General features: G+C 40.5%; 1 protein-coding gene across 5 annotated transcripts in view; it reads right to left on the bottom strand.

The window, feature by feature from the left end:
* Positions 1 to 4,453: 4,453 nt before the first annotated feature.
* The window catches only part of col22a1 (collagen, type XXII, alpha 1), a 42,865-nt gene continuing 30,255 nt past the window's right edge, over positions 4,454 to 17,063 (bottom strand). For all 5 annotated transcript variants that reach the window (XM_084032052.1, XM_084032053.1, XM_084032054.1 and 2 more), the window contains 17 exons: positions 16,941 to 16,994; positions 16,177 to 16,230; positions 15,955 to 16,008; positions 15,807 to 15,860; positions 15,626 to 15,679; positions 15,491 to 15,535; positions 13,847 to 13,900; positions 13,065 to 13,118; positions 12,854 to 12,907; positions 9,846 to 9,917; positions 9,711 to 9,746; positions 9,580 to 9,628; positions 8,933 to 9,108; positions 8,785 to 8,851; positions 8,059 to 8,241; positions 7,605 to 7,682; positions 4,454 to 7,514 (listed from right to left, as the gene is read on the bottom strand). In XM_084032052.1, the coding sequence (XP_083888178.1) occupies positions 7,321 to 7,514; positions 7,605 to 7,682; positions 8,059 to 8,241; positions 8,785 to 8,851; positions 8,933 to 9,108; positions 9,580 to 9,628; positions 9,711 to 9,746; positions 9,846 to 9,917; positions 12,854 to 12,907; positions 13,065 to 13,118; positions 13,847 to 13,900; positions 15,491 to 15,535; positions 15,626 to 15,679; positions 15,807 to 15,860; positions 15,955 to 16,008; positions 16,177 to 16,230; positions 16,941 to 16,994 (1,332 nt within the window). In that variant the 3' untranslated portion in view covers positions 4,454 to 7,320. The remainder of the gene's footprint in view (positions 7,515 to 7,604; positions 7,683 to 8,058; positions 8,242 to 8,784; positions 8,852 to 8,932; positions 9,109 to 9,579; positions 9,629 to 9,710; positions 9,747 to 9,845; positions 9,918 to 12,853; positions 12,908 to 13,064; positions 13,119 to 13,846; positions 13,901 to 15,490; positions 15,536 to 15,625; positions 15,680 to 15,806; positions 15,861 to 15,954; positions 16,009 to 16,176; positions 16,231 to 16,940; positions 16,995 to 17,063) is intronic.

Here is a 17,063-nt window from a genome sequence, read left to right as displayed (position 1 = left end):
AGTCATAGTATAGTGTCGAAAAAAGTCACAAAAAAAGTCATAGTATAGTGTCGAAAAAAGTCACAAAAAAAAAAGTAATTGTATAGTATGTCAAAAGAAGTCACAAAAAAGTCATAGGATAGTGTCAAAAAAAGTAAAAAAAAGTCATAGTAAACAGACCCTGAAATATCTGGTACCCCTGTGTTGCTTGATGTCACAGAGACTCCAGTGCCGTCGAAAAAAGTCACGAAAAAATGTCAGTATAGTGTGTCGAAAAAAGTTGCGAAAAAAAGTCATAGGTTAGTGTATCGAAAAAAGTTGCGAAAAAAAGTCATAGCATAGTGTGTCAAAAAAAGGCACAAAAAAGTCATAGTGCGTCGAAAAAAGTCACGAAAAAAAGTCAGTATAGTGTGTCGAAAAAAGTTGCGAAAAAAAGTCATAGGTTAGTGTGTCGAAAAAAGTCACAAAAAAAGTCATAGTATAGTGTCGAAAAAATGCACAAAAAAAGTCATAGTATAGTGTCGAAAAAAGTCACGAAAAAAAAAGTAATTGTATAGTATGTCAAAAGAAGTCACAAAAAAGTCATAGGATAGTGTCAAAAAAAGTAAAAAAAAGTCATAGTATAGTACGTCGAAAAAGTCACGAAAAAATGTCAGTATAGTGTGTCGAAAAAAGTTGCGAAAAAAAGTCATAGGTTAGTGTGTCGAAAAAAGTTGCGAAAAAAAGTCATAGCATAGTGTGTCAAAAAAAGGCACAAAAAAGTCATAGTGCGTCGAAAAAAGTCACGAAAAAAAGTCAGTATAGTGTGTCGAAAAAAGTCGCGAAAAAAAGTCATAGGTTAGTGTGTCGAAAAAAGTCACGAAAAAATTCATAGTATAGTGTGTCAAAAAGAGGCACAAAGAAGTCATAGTGCGTCAAAAAAAGTCACGAAAAACAGTCAGTATAGTGTGTCGAAAAAAGTCGTGAAAAAAAGTCATAGGATAGTGTGTCGAAAAAAGTCACGAAAAAAAAGTAATTGTATAGTATGTCAAAAGAAGTCACAAAAAAGTCATAGGATAGAGTGTCAAAAAAAGTAAAAAAAAGTCATAGTATAGTGCGTCGAAAAAAGTCACGAAAAAAAGTCAATAGTATAGTATGTCAAGAGGAAAGCGGATTTTGGACGGAGACACACAGCGGCATTTTTCTTATAAATGCATGTCCTGTTCCGCTCACACAAAATACAGTGTAAACTTTCCGTGTTTTCAAAGTAGAAAGCGACATCATGGTGGTTTAACGAGGCAGAGCGGCATCAGAACAACATCAAGCGCATAAAGTACACGAAGAAGAACGTAGCGGGAGCTCGCGGCGAGGATTGTTGCGGCCGCGCGTCTTGCGGAGCAAGTCTACTGTGCTGCGCGCAGTGGCGGCGCCAGGGAGGGGCTTGGTTGGGCTATAGCCCCATCAAGAATTGTGTCAGCCCTACCGTTAGCCCTACCATAAAACCACCAAGAAAAAACAACAACAAAATAACCAAGAAAAGTGCGGAGTTCAACAGCACCACCACGTCACGCCGTAACGGCATTCAGGCAGCTGCGATGACAACTGTCACTGATCTGGGTTCATTAACAGACTGTAGTGTAGCTCATATCAGTGTAGTGAGTCCAAAACAGCCATAAAAAGCCATGATCAATTTTTTCAGGGAAAAAAAAAGTCATACTATAGCATGTCGAAAAAAAAGTGAAAAATCGACAAAATTCATAAAATGTTGTAAAAATGATGTAAAAGTCCTAACATATGCTTCTATATCGCGTGTCAATCAAAATCTGAGTGTAGTGAGTCCAAAACAGTCATAAAAAGGCTTATTCATGGCAGGCAGGAAGGTGGTTGAGTGGTTAGAGTGCATGCCATTTACCCATGTCTGCATATATGCAGCAGCCTCAGGTTCGAATCCCGGTTGGAGATCCTTTAATACATGTCACATCCCCCTCTCTCTCCCATGTTTCCTCTCTATCCACCGCTAAATACTAGGGTGTCTATGCAAGAAAATAATCTTTAAAAAAAAAAGCCTTGATCATATTGTTAAAAAAAGGTCATGCATGTCGAAAATTCACAAAAAAGTCAGTCAGAATATATTCATGAACAAAATATTTAAAATTGTTAAAGAGTCATAAAAAAAGCATGTCGAAAAAAAAGTGAAAAATCGACAAAATTCATAAAATGTTGTAAAAATGATGTAAAAGTCCTAACATATGCTTCTATATCGCGTGTCAATCAAAATCTGAGTGTAGTGAGTGCAAAATAGTTATAAAAAGGCTTAGTCATATTCCCCCCCCAAAAAAAAGTCATACTATAGCACGTCGAAAATTCACAAAAAAGTCAGTCAGGATATATTCATAAACAAATATTTAAAATTGTTAAAAAGGCATAAAAATCGCTCATCTCGCTTGACGCGCCTAGTCTCAGTGTAGTGAGTCCAAAACAGCCATAAAAAGCCATGGTCAACTTTTTCAGGGAAAAAAAAAGTCATACTATAGCATGTCGGAAAAAAAGTGAAAAATCGACAAAATTCATAAAATGTTGTAAAAATGATGTAAAAGTCCTAACATATGCTTCTATATCGCGTGTCAATCAAAATCTGAGTGTAGTGAGTCCAAAACAGTCATAAAAAGGCTTATTCATGGCAGGCAGGCAGGTGGTTGAGTGGTTAGAATGCATGCCATTTACCCATGTCTGCATATATGCAGCAGCCTCAGGTTCGAATCCCGGCTGGAGATCCTTTGATACATGTCACATCCCCCTCTCTCTTCCATGTTTCCTCTCTATCCACCGCTAAATACAAAGGTGTCTATGCAAGAAAATAATCTTAAAAAAAAAAAGCCTTGATCATATTGTTAAAAAAAGGTCATGCTATAGCATGTCGAAAATTCACGTAAAAGTCAGTCAGAATTTATTCATAAACAAAATATTTAAAATTGTTAAAGAGTCGAAAAAAAAGGCATGTCGAAAAAAAAGTGAAAAATCGACAAAATTCATAAAATGTTGTAAAAATGATGTAAAAGTCCTAACATATGCTTCTATATCGCGTGTCAGTCAAAATCTGAGTGTAGTGAGTGCAAAATAGTTATAAAAAGGCTTAGTCATATCCCCCCCCCCAAAAAAAAAAGTCATACTATAGCACGTCGAAAATTCATGAAAAAGTCAGTCAGGATATATTCATAAAAAAATATTTAAAATTGTTAAAAAGGCATAAAAATCGCTCATCTCGCTTGACGCGCCTAGTCTCAGTGTAGTGAGTCCAAAACAGCCATAAAAAGCCATGGTCAACTTTTTCAGGGGGAAAAAAAGTCATACTATAGCATAGCCTAACATATGCTTCTATATCGCGTGTCAATCAAAATCTGAGTGTAGTGAGTGCAAAATAGTTATAAAAAGGCTTAGTCATATTCCCCCACCTCCCCCCCCCCCCCCCCCCAAAAAAAAGTCATACTATAGCAATGTCAGGATAGTGTGTTGAAAAAAGTCATCGTATAGTATGTAAAAAAAAGTCACGAAAAAAAGTCATGGGATAGTGTGTCGAAAAAAGTTGCGACAAAAGTCAGTATAGTACGTTGAAAAAAGTCACTAAAAGGTTTGAAATATAGTATGTCGAAAAAGTCACGAAAAAAGTCATAGTATACTATTTCGGAAAAAATGTCATAGTTTACTGTGTCGAGAAAAGTCACGAAAAAAAGTCATAGTATAGTGTGCCGAAAAAAGTCACCAAAAAAAGTGATTGTAGAGTGTGTCGAAAAAAGTCACGAAAAGAATTGATAGTGAAGTATGTTGAAAAGTCACGAAAAAAGTCATAGTATAGTGTCAAAAAAAGTCACGAAAAAAAGTCATAGTATAGTGTGTCAAAAGAAGTCACAAAAAAGTCATAGGATAGTGTGTCGAAAAAAGTCATGAAAAAAAGTCATAGCATAGTGCGTCGAAAAAAGTTACGAAAAAAGTCATAGTATAGTGTCGAAAAAAGTCACAAAAAAAAGACAGGATAGTGTGTTGAAAAAAGTCATGAAAAAAGTCATTGTATAGTATGTCGAAAAAAGTCACTAAAAGGTTTGAAATATAGTATGTCGAAAATGTCACGAAAAAAGTCATAGTATAGTGTGTCGAAAAAAGTAACGAAAAGAATTGATAGTATAGTATGTCGAAAACAGTCACGAAAAAATTGAAGTGTAGTATCTCAAAAAAAGTAATGAAAAAAGTCAAGAAAAAAAATGATAGTATAGTACGTCGAAAAAATTAATTCCATTGTGTGTTGAAAAAAGTCAGGAAAAAAGTATAGCATGTCAAAAAGTCATCATATGTTTGGTCAAAAACAGTCACAAAAGGATGAAAGCATAAGCTAAGGTGTTTGAACATGATGGATTTTAATGTATGGTGATGAAACGGACCAGGATTCTGTTTCAAATAATGAGAGACAAACATCGTCCATTGAAAAACACAAAGCAAAGTATGTATTATAAAATGAATCATTTCCAGTCTTTATTATACAGTACAGTACATGTGTCTTTGCAATACTTATATCTTAGCACCAATTAATCAGGAGGGAAAACAGGTTAATACATTTCACTTAATGCTTACGACGCAGGTGTAGTTTAAATCAAGAATAATTTAGCAGTATAACTTAAAAAAAAATTCTATTAGCAAAATAAAGCTATATGGATAATGAAAGGTGTTTGGCTGATAGAAATTTTGAAACTGTGCAGTATGATCCCACCCTATAACACATGTTGTCTATTGGTAACTGTAACAAATATGAACAAAACCAAGAAAAAGGCAATACTGGTATGGTTTATTGATCAATAATAAACCATTGACAAAGAAGCAGCATATAGATATAGATATATGAAATCATTGACAGAGCAGGGTATTTATTCCAATTTACATTTCGGACCAAATTTGATTCGGAATTCTCTGTAAATTAATTATGCGTTGGATTTAAAGCTGCACTGTTCCACGTCAGTCAGCCAACTTTCATTCAAAGAAAACACCTGATTACTGAGTAACCAAGCCACCGTCCACAGGTGGCAAAAAGAGAACAATTATAAATGTTAAAGGTGCTATATATACGAGATTGGGACCATTTCTATTGCCTTTCAACAGTCCGTGTTTACCGGAGGGAGGGTGCTACATTTCCATGACGGTACGCCGTCGGTCGAGGCAGCGTCACGCAGCGCGAGTCACTTAAAAATGCACAAACATGCACTAAAAACGTGTTCTGGGCCGACCCTATGTCAACAGAGCAGGGAGAAGCTCGGATCCACACACACAGAGGGAGAGTGACTTCATTCTCTGCTATATTAATACTCTAAATTCCGTATATTGTACCTTTAACCTTTAGCAAACGTGAGCTAATATTAGCCACCAGAAGCTAATGGTCATACCAGAACAAGTGAGGCCGTAGCAACAAAACCCCATAGTGTACTTAATTTATCAATGTTGCATTTTATTACTTATGAATTTAACATTTCACTCGTGAATGGGCTATTTCACTTTCAAATACTACATAGCGCTGCTTTAACTCTACAGTTGAAAAGCCTCCTGCTTCCAGAGCAAATATCAGTCAAATCTGAAAAAGCCAGTCTGCTTTACCAAAACTAAGTTGTGTCAGAGCCACTTTACATTTTTCATGAATTAACTTCCATTAGGTCACCTGAGCAAAAGATAAGTATGACTGGTCTACAGTGATAAACTCCGACCTGTAGGTCATACTGTACATCTTGGCAAGCTAAAATTAATATTATTATATTTCTATATTCTCTTATTGAAAGTTGCTTCCCCACTTCCCTTTTGCCAACGTGTATTGATGCATTTCTTAAAAACACTGTTAAATAAGTTCTAGATGACTAGCACCTCCAAGGTTGGGGAGTAATTGGTCCACGAGGGACATAGGCGATCACAAAGGTCTGGTCATCGGGATGCAGGGAAGCAACCCTCCAATTTTAGATTCTAGGGGACAAAGTAAGGGACGTCTTTTCAGAACAGCGCTGAGCTGCCCGGGCGCTGCCACGGCGTAGGCACTTAATAAGCCTCGCCAAACAGAAAGGAAGTGACACGTTTAGAGAAAAAAGCGGTGCAAGAAACAAGCAGCCTTCCAAGAAACCCGAACAAAGGCTGCAATTATTCCACCTCTTCAAAGCTGTTTACTGCTCGAGTCTCTGCATATCCTGAAGAGAGAATGACCAGAGCCACTAACAGGGACATTTCTTCCTGTTGCAACTTAATCTCAGGTTTCTTATGCATTGGGTCAGCTTGTCAAAAAACCATTACATGACACGTATGAATTCAGCTTACATGTCATGTTATTACAGTATTGGATTTTTAAGCAAATTCAAATGAATTTCTTTTCAAAATTAGACAGCCATGCTTTAATGATACAACGTCCTTCAAAATGATTATATGCATTGTTTCTTAGGCAAATAAGCAGATTTTTGGAATGAAAGCCTGTAAATCCCTCCAAAAAGCTTGGAACAACTTTGCCAAGGCTGGAGATCTGGCAGAGAGGTAAAATCTGCTGCCACCAGAATAAAATCGTGTTTCTATTCCATCTTAATAAATGAGAAGGTGTACAAATTGAGTAAAAAATTGGGGGTGCATTTGGGGTGCCAATACCATCCCAAACAAGGCTGCGTATATCTAGGAACACTGCTACCAGCTTGGAGGCAAGAAGTACACAAAAGTGGTCATCCATCACTCTCCACACTAACCCATTAACACTTCTCTGACACAAAAATCACTATTGGTATTTGTGATTGTGCCTCACACTGTCTGTCCATCCCCCCTTCCCATCAATGACAATAAAACAGATAATTCCCCCCAACTGACTAATTACCTCGCAGAGGATCCATAGCAAGAGATCAATTTAATGAGCGGTAACTGACATCTATTGCTCGATGTCGGACATTTTGGGGTGTGAAAGGTAAATTATGTAAAATCGTGAGAGGCAGAAAAAAACATATTCCTGCAAGATATCGCCTAACTAAACTTTTGAGATAATTACTGATGAAACGATACAATATCAGATTTCCTCCCGTCGGGGGCGTTTAAGAGGAGGGAATTGCATCGTCCTTGTTATCTCCCTATATAGTTTACAGGAAGCTGCCCTCTTGGCCCCGTGTTTAATGTGAAAAAGTCCCTCGATGCGTAATCCCCATCCATCCCAAGCTTCTTACCAAAAATAAACAAAAACAAAGAATCTGACCGGCAGCGCGTCTCGCTTCAGCCCTCCACAACGAGGTTACTTCGAAAAAGAAGAAGTTCTTGATTCAGACCAAGTTCATAAATACGGCTGGACTTCAAGCTCTTCGTGTCTCGTCTTCCTTAATTCCCCTTGACATTCTTAGTGTGGGGTCTCTGTGCCAGGCTGGCGTAGTAGGCACACTGGGTGGGGTCGCACTGGCCTGTAGGACCCGGAGGTCCGGGCTGACCGTGAGGGCCCGGGTTTCCTGGCTCTCCCTGGGCTCCGGCTTGTCCTGGGCTTCCGTCTTTCCCGTAACCAGGGAGACCAGCTGGACCTGTAGCATGAAGGGGAACAATTAGGGGACTCCAAAGTAGGTGAACCCAAGCTAATAAGAATGAACACGGTGAGTAAGACTGGTTGGTACCTATCGGGCCGGACGGTCCTTGCTCTCCTCTATCACCGATGCCAGCATCTCCCTTCTCTCCTCTTGTTCCCTTCTCACCTGGAAGTAGTTCAGAAAATGGTTATGATTTGTGAATGTTATACAGATATTTTTAATGGGATGGATGCAGCACAATGAGGTCCATTTGTGTTAGCTATAAAACACCTATTTAAGATGTGATGTTTTCACATCAAGCTTCAGCAGTTTCCTCATTTCTCATCTTTGTGCTAAACTAAGATAACCGTTTCCTGGTGGTAACTAAATATTTAGTGTTCTCGTCTATCTCTCCACACAAAAGTGACATTTTTCACAAAAGTCTTTGAAGAATCATTCCATGTCAGCTTTAAAAGGCAGTAAATGGTTTAATTGATAATATTTTCCTGAAGTGAAAGAAAAGACACACACAGAACCAATGACACTGCTTCTTTCATCCTACCTTTAGGGCCCAAGGGTCCCCTGGGTCCTTCTCCACCATTTTGTCCAGGCATACCGGACTCTCCGGGGGGTCCAGGTCTTCCAGAAGTGCCTTCCTTACCTGGAGCGCCAGGAGGTCCTGGACGGCCAGCTGTACTCTTCACATGGGCTGGCTGGATCTGAGCCATGAGGTAAGCCAGTTTGGCTGGACACAAAAGCAAATATGTGTCAGGATTATTGGAAAAAATGTACATTATATCGTTTAGTATGATATCCTTTAGTACGATATCCTTTAGTACGATATCCTTTAGTACGATATCCTCTAGTATGAATACCTTCAGTTCCGATATGCTTTAGTACGATATCCTTAAATACGATATCTTCTAGTCAAATACCTTTAGTTCTGATATCGTTTAGTTTGAATAACTTTAGCACGAATACCTTTAGTACAAATACCTTTAGTATGAATACCTTTAGTATGAATACCTTTCGTACGAATACCTTCAGTTCCGATATCCTTTGGTACAATATCCTTTAGTTCTGATATCCTTTAGTTCGAATAACTTTAGTACGAATACCTTTAGTACGGATTTCTTTTGTATGATATCCTTTAGTACAATATCTTAAGTTCATATATCCTTTAGTATCATATAATTTAGTACAATATCCTGCAATACTTCAATCTCATAACTGTGTGAAGGTTATGTCTACAGAAAAGATGAGAAACCAGAAGAAACCGTGTCCTCACCATCTAATTGTTTGGCCAGCTCCTCCTGGATCAGCCGTCTCATCTGCTCCAGTGATACAGACTCGCCCTGAGACATCAAATATGTTAATAGCTTATTAAATCTATTTTGATGGCATCAACATTAAAAGCTCTCGGGACTATGACTCACCCTTTGGCCTGGGATACCGGGGTTTCCTGAAGGTCCCTGTGAACCAGGAGGTCCCAGTTCTCCTGGTGGACCAGTCATGCCCATCATCCCCGTGTGGCCTTTTCTGCCAGGGGGTCCAGTGTTTCCAGGCATACCTGGATCTCCTGATTGTCCTTTATCTCCCTTCATACCTGAATCTCCCTGGATTAGATGACAATTGTACATTTTCAGTCTTGAAGAAGTTTCAAAATAACCAAACTATAATTATTATAATATTTACTGAAAACTGTTATAAATTCATTTTCTGCGTACATTTTTATACTGCCATTTATATTCTTCAAAATAATATTTTAACCATGTACTAAATTAATTGTAACCTATTAGAACACCACCATCAAAAAAATAAATTAAATAAAAAAATAAATAAATTGGGCCTAAAGCAAGAACATGTCGGTTGTGCATCAAATCGAAGGATGAAAATGAGAAAACTATTGAGAAAAATCTGAAGAGCTTCTTTTGCTGTGTTGCATTGACTTTTGAGGCGGCCCCTAACTTCAGGTCATTTTAGGTCAAGTTGTCAGGGTATATCAAGAAGAATGATTATCAGTTGAGCATTGTCCTGCACTGCACCTCTCCGAACAATGTATTTGTATTTGCATCTCTGGTACTCGCCTTATCTCCTTTGAAGCCACGATCACCAACTCTGCCTGGCATCCCCTACAAAACCCCCAAAACAGTAGACGTGAGCAAGAACTCTGTTATATCATATGAGTCATAGATGGTTTCATGAAGTCCGTACCTGTTTTCCTTCTGGGCTGATCGGACCAGGTGGACCCTGGAAATCAAGGATAGAAGTTAATATAGCCCACCAGCTGGTCCTGTTTGTGAGCTGAAAATAATCCTGGAATCAGAATAAGTGAAGTCTACCACTCACCGCGGGGCCCTTGGGCCCACTAAAGCCTGGTAATCCTGGGTTGCCGGCCTCTCCCTTGTCCCCTCTGATGCCCTGTATGACAGCAGAGACGTGGCCGTTCATCACATGACCCTCGCATGGCATGCTGATCGTGTGCTCTAAAAGCCTCGCTCATGCTGAGGATTCAGGGAGGATTAACAACATGCAGTTCTTATCGACATGCAGCAGTGCCCCGGATAAAAAATAAAAAAATCAAATCTCATAAACCAATCTTGCAGTTGGGACATGCCAGCTTGGAGAGATTAAACTTCATATTTACAGGGGACACGTGAGCCGGATACCGAGTTAACACAACTGGAACATTTCAGTTTATTACACCAGTTTTATCTTGATTTCAGAGCACAATTTAAGGGGCTTCTGATCGCCTTAATACTTTATACTCCAATCAGGACTATTCAGTCTCACCCATCTGTCCTCAGAGGTAAAATCAAGTCAGTAGGCCATGGAGAACCTCCGGAGGACATCAGACAGGCTGTTTCTGTTCAATCCAAACCCAAAAACTCATCTTTTTCTGCCTCAACTTTCAATGAGTTTCATATTCTTTCATTATGCACCCAGCGGGTCAGTCTAATGTATAATACAAGCCTGGTAGTCCTGCCGACAAGAATAATATTAACTTGCTGAAAGCCACGGCTTCTCAATAACTCTCTGTTGTTTGCTGTCTCTCACTCTCCTCAAAGCTGCTCGACCTCCTCCTGGATTAATAATTAATAATTTGATTATGCACATCTGCTCGTCCTGGGAGAGGCATCCCTCCTCAGTTGCTCTTCCTGAGGTTTCTTCTCATTTTTTCCTCCTTGTTAAAGCGTTTTGGGGGGAGTTTTTCCTTACCTGAAGCAAATGTGTGATATTGGGCTATATGAATAAAAGTGTCTGGAAAGAATTTATTAATGCTTTTAGAATTGAATATTTAAGTTTCCCTTTTTCCACTTTTCTTTTCCTTAAAGATATCTCCTCTGCTTCGTTCCTCCCTCTGAACCTTCCTCTCCGTGTGGTAAATTTAGCCATCTGATAATACTTTTTGGAAATATCTGATCCTGCCTCAGAATACCTTCGCCTGCCACTGAATCCACTCTCCAGCCTCACCGCCTGCCCTGCTCCCTCCTCCAGGCTATTTCTGATGACCTGCTCCCTCTGCTGACTGATATCATCCACTCCTCTCTGATAGCTTGGCTGCATATCTATCGCCCTCGAGTTAGCCACGGCTAATCCTCCTCCACACAAACCGTCCTCCGGCCCACGGACCTCTAGATTTCTGTCCAAAAAACACATTTTGTTTGAATCATAGCAACACATCAAATTAAACTCTCCTCTGCCTTTATCTACATTTTATATTTTATGTGATATATCGGTTACGATGACCTTCCTCCTCATCTCCAGGCGTAAGTGCTGGTGTCATCCGATAAACTCCGTAATCACCGAACCCTCGCGGACTTTAATTAAACTCATCGGTGTGCTCAGCAGAAAAGGAGAGAGGACGTAGAGTGTGAGGGAAAAAGCTCAATGAGGACTCTTTGAAAAAGACACGTTACCTTGGCAGTAAAGTGCAAAGCTCATATTTCACGAGTAGCTTAGAAATAATCAACACGGTCTTGACTTTGTGCAATAAAGAGCTGCAGACGGAGCATGTCTGCTGATAAATGCTCGCTGGGTTTTAATCCCCATTTCTTACATTCAGGTATCCGACTGTAGGGCAGATACGACCACCTGGTGCTGGATTTAAGCCTCATCTCAACCACCTTGTGTCTGCTTCTGGGGTCACACCTTGCCTACCAGAACCAGAACCATCAGTACCTTTTGTAATGCGGTCCTTGCTTGTTAGGTCTTACAGCGCTGGGCTTTAACACGTCTTCTCTACATTCAGCATTCAGTTCCAGAAATTTCATCAAAATCAATGCAAGAAATGTCGTCTTTTCTTTATTCGGTGCATTATTCTCCCCAGATAAAACCTGCTGCCTATACATTACCCAGAATGCAACTCCACCGCTAACAATTGAGTGAGAAATTGAGGTGTGTTATGCAAGTAGCAGCTAACGTAGGCTAATGGAATCTGGTCAGCTCACTTTCTTTCTCCAAACCTCCAAATTACTTTTCATTCGCCGGCCCCGACAGATGCAAACTACAAATGCTAATATATATATAAGACTTCACACAGCTCCCTCTGGAGACACAAAAAAGCACATTTTCACTCGTATTTTCTCGAGATCTGTGAAGAGACTCTGATGTGTAAAGTTGGTGAAGTTCCCCTTTAACATATGAGGTCACACATACGCAGAGTGGAGGATGATTAGTGATAATTAACCTCACATTTACTTCTATTATTGAAATGAAACTCTGGTATGAATGTTGAAAGATAACTTTGCTGTTTTCCAGCAAAAAATACAGATTGCCCTGCTCTTTGACACCAATACCATATTACTGTAATATGACAAGAATGCTCATCCTGGTTTTAAATCATATCAGTAAAGTGATTTCCTAACGTACCAGTTTGTTTGCCAGCTTTATTTCCACATGACCTTGTTTACATTCTGCATCATCATCGTAGGTATTCGTCTAAAGATGACTTCTGAAATCCCAGAGCTTTTTGGTGGACCTGCCGAGGGAATTAGGCCGCGTGCCTCCGGGAGATTCATCCACTCTCCACTTCTTCCCTGTGCTCGGATATTACTTCAATCAGTTTCCTCCACTGGCAGCTACCTGCTCAACCCACTTCAGCTCACCCGGGGGGAAGTAATGTTCCCATCCTGTCCGGGGCAACATTTACTCCAACCTTCCATCATAATCTGACAGCTCATCTCTTCCAGAAATACTTCACACCCTCCTCTCGCCTTCAGTTGCATCCCCTGCTTGCTCAATTAGCTCTGAAAATGCTACTTTGTTTTTATTAAATGTGCTCACTCTTGGGTCTATTGTTTGTCTGCACTCTTAGTCATGCAATTGTTTAAGATTATGTACAATAAATAACTCACCGGCGTCCCGGGGAGACCTGCTTTTCCTGATGGCCCCGGTTCACCTTGCTTGCCCTGGAAAGAGGGGGATGAGAGAATTGATGTGGAAGGACAGCCAGAGAAATGACGTGAGTGCCACTTTATGTCCATATCTATCTGTCTGCTTGACAGTGTGCTGCGTCTGTCTTCTGTTGGAGTCAGACAGCAGTGCAAGTGATTGAAAATGACTCACCGGCTCCCCTCTTGGTCCACTCAGCCCTTCCCGGCCTGGAGGTCCCATAGAGCCCTGCCAAAACAACAAGAAAACACTGTTTTTATGATGTCTTTCACATAATCACAGCTCATCCGTAGGGACATCCTGGGGAAAAACTGCAGGCTCCATCATTTCAATGTTCATTGTAAAACACCCTCTTCTAAAGGGAGTTAAATCTGCTTCCCTTTATGTGGAAGGTGTATGAAGGTGGTAAAATATTCTTCTTCAGGAGACGCTGCAGTGAGAGTGATATGTCGCACATGCAGAGGATGAGGTGTTCTTTTTAAGTGAAATGTTACATCCTGCAACTTAAAAAGTGCTGAAGTCTTTAAATGTGTCTGAGGGATTCAGTTTGGTGAAGATGAATGGCGTTAAACTCCCATATAGTATCAAAAGATATAAAGCTGCTACGGTTTAAATGTTACAGCGCTACTAAAAGGAGCTCTGGTAATAATATATAGGCGTGATTAAATATTCTGTGGACTGCTGGAAATGTCCCATTCCTAAACCTTTTTTTGTTAATCTCAGCAGTTCGCTCAATCAATGGAGAATAGGTTCCAGCGAGGGAAAGAAAAAAAAAGATGAATTTCATTGTGACAGTCAGGGATGGATGCTGTGGAAGAAAGAATGGCGTGTAGGATTTTAATAGAGAAGACAAATATTTGCTGTGGGGGCGATGTCATTGTTCATTAGGGATTTTAACTAATTAACATCTGAAGCTAAAAGAACACTGATAATTAATAAATGTATGCGATGCATACCTCCTTCCCAGGTTTGCCGTCACGCCCCAGTGATCCAGGCTTTCCATCTTCTCCCTGATTGGCAAATGAATGAATGAAGGTTTGATTTCAGACGTGTGAGTTCAACAAAACAAACACAACTTAAGTTGAAGCAATGAAAACAATATTAAATTACACGTCCAAAAAGGTGTACGAAGAAGTTTAATTTAATAATAAATAACCAAATATACTATCATAAGAACATTTTTCTAACAATAGAAGAGTAAAATAAAGAAGCAAAGAAGAACTCTAAATAAGAGAAACCTCGAGGCCTAATTTAAGGAAACGTTGACGTGACGGAACAAGAGAAAAGTTTGTTTTTCTATCATCGTTATGCTATTCCAAAGGTGAGAGACTTTACTGCTAACGACTAAAAAACAAATGTGTGATGATGACATCGTCATTTCAGAAATATCTGAATCCTAACAAAGATGTCATTCGTTTGCATATAACAAAGAATAACAGAGTTACTCATACGGGTCTATAAAGTGCTACACCTGTAACTGTCAATATCACCAATAATTGTGAATATCGCTTCCACACGACTGACATTCAGTGACAGTAGTTATGAGCACCGGGGGGTCATATCAGCGTGTTTGATAGGTCGCCTGCCGGCTGTAGGGCTGGGAGAGGTTGCTGGGAGAGGTTGCTGGGAGAGGTTGCCGAGCCGCGTTGCTACGGCTCAGCCAGAGCTGTTGTCTGTAATGAGTCACGGCGGCGGCCTCGGCGCGGTGGCAGAAACACTTCCTGTGGGGGCGAGTGGCGTCTCCGAGAAGGTGTTTGTGATAAAACGCGTCAGACGGATCTTGACATCGGCAAACACTGACTGTGAGCTGATACTTTTATGTTCTCTGCCTGCAGTCAGGTGTGACGATGCCATCGTTTTCAAATCCAGGAACACTGAATCACACAAAGAATGGCTCTATGTTTCAGTTTTAATCCGTTTGAAAGTCATTTGTTGGAGATAGTTGGCATAATCCCAATTATGTGATACATTATTTGATAACATTTATATAGTCAAACTTTCCTTGAGGAGGCGTGACTGCATTTGGCCTGCAGAGACAATAGTGCCATCCCTAATAACTGTCCCAGCATGCAGTGCGGTTGAGATGCTGGAAAACTGCATGTGTCATCATAAATAGAGCAAACTGTCATCGAACACATATTAAACCGGCACCGGGGAGGGAAACTTTCCCTGCTTTCACATACAGAGTCTCTAAAAAACATGTTTGCTCCGATTTCATGATGAAATGTTTAAATTTAAAGTTGAGGCTTTCACGCGTGGCGTCAAAGGAAAGGTGAGAGGAGAAAGGTTGCGTTTTCTCGCCCATCGAAATCCTTTGTTTTGTATTCTTTTATCATTCATTGCATTGCAGAAATTGGAATTGCATTGCAGTAAGTGAGGAATTTAATTACGAGTATGAAATTTGAAATCTTAAAAGTCCGTAACAGAAGAAAAGCTGGTTTGTTTGATTTGTTACCATTGATGCATCTCTTCCCTGACAGTTTTTAATCATAACAACAGGTGAGCAATTCATCTGAGAAAACATTCAAACATTGTGTTTCTTAGACGCAAACTGACCAGTTCAAATACATGAAAAACAAAGAAAAAGGTAGCATATCCACCTTCGGCCCTGGGGCTCCGGCTTCCCCTCTGTGGCCCTTAAAGCCCTGCGTGGTTAAAGAGACACAGCAGTGAATCAATCAGCGTTTGCACGGCCAGCTTGTTTCCATCGGATGTGTTTACTGGCGGTTACTGACCGGGAGTCCCCTGAGTCCGGAGTTTCCTGGCGGTCCAGGCTCACCTTGCTTGCCCTGAAAACAAAACCAGAAATAGAGACCGCATCATTGTCTGGCCGCGTTCAACCATCAGATTTTTCATAAAAAACAATGTGTAGTTTGTGTTTGACGACTGGAAAAGTAAACTTCTCCATCGACTTACAGGTTCTCCCGTTTCACCTGTTCGGCCATCTTTTCCCATTTTCCCAGACTGACCCTGCAGATCAATGAAAACCTCCAATTAGCACCTGCAGTTTTATTTCCAACGGTGTTTACATTCATGATTCTGTTCATCAAATGATGTAGCTAACCATCAAGCCGGGAAGACCTGGTGGTCCCTGGATACCTTTGAGACCCTCTTTGCCCTAGAGAAACACAAACAAACAGGTCGCCATCACCAAAGGACAGGAAATGATGAATGGCTGCTATTACCACACAGGCTGGCTGACCTACATGCTAGAGGGAAGAGCTTTGTACAATAATGACACATGGGTAATACGTTTTCTGAAGGGAAAAGTACGTGGAGAGCTGACCTTTTCTCCAGAGGGCCCCGGGGGTCCGATGGGGCCGGGCTGTCCATCGTTACCCTGAAGAGCAAAGAGACAGTGTCAGTGGAGGTCAGTAGGAATAAAAAGACGATACATCCACATATTGACCTTTTACAGAGATGTTAAAGGAGTCATCACCTGGAAATCGCAATTTCTCTTGTTAAAACATGCATATCTGTGTTTGACCTCAGTTGAAACTTGCCTGAAAGGCTGGAGTTTGAAAGTGGCGCCGTTTTTTCGCTTCTGCTCTTTTTCCGAACAGGAATAGCACACAAGGGTGTGCATTCCTAAAGCACGAGATTTTGATTCTGCGCCTTCGGTGACGTCACCGTGGCGGCTACTTGCATAAGCCCACCCCTCTTTCACCACCCAACCCCCCCCCGTCCGCTACCTGAAATCGCCGAAGCGCCGCCATTATGTTTTGGAGTCTGCATGCAGGCAAGCCCCCCCGGCTCTGTCCTTCCTGCGGCGAATCAACGCGCGCCTCATTACATATTATACAATGCACATCCGGACCAGTCAAAACCTCGCGCGTAATCTCGCGTGATAAAATCGCGGTACGAAAAAGGGTCAGAACAAGCTCAATGTTTGATTAAAATTTTTTTTTTTTTTTTCTAATAAGTTTTACGAATTGATCCAAAGCGATCCAAGGGGGGCTGGATACGTATAAAACCAGGTGATGACTCCTTTAAGTATTTAGACTATTTCTAGTACGATTAATGGAAAATAATCCCATAATAATGACTTACAGGTGCACCCATTAAGCCAGCGCTGCCTGGATGACCAGGGGGTCCTGGGTGACCCTGTGAATGTAGACGAAATTGATTAAAATGGTATTATGTGATTCATGCCAGACAATATTGTAATTGTAG

The sequence above is a fragment of the Eutrigla gurnardus genome, assembly GCF_963514095.1.
Source record: "Eutrigla gurnardus genome assembly, chromosome: 17".
NCBI lineage: Eukaryota > Metazoa > Chordata > Actinopteri > Perciformes > Triglidae > Eutrigla > Eutrigla gurnardus.
This window is presented reverse-complemented; position numbering and strand designations above follow the sequence as displayed.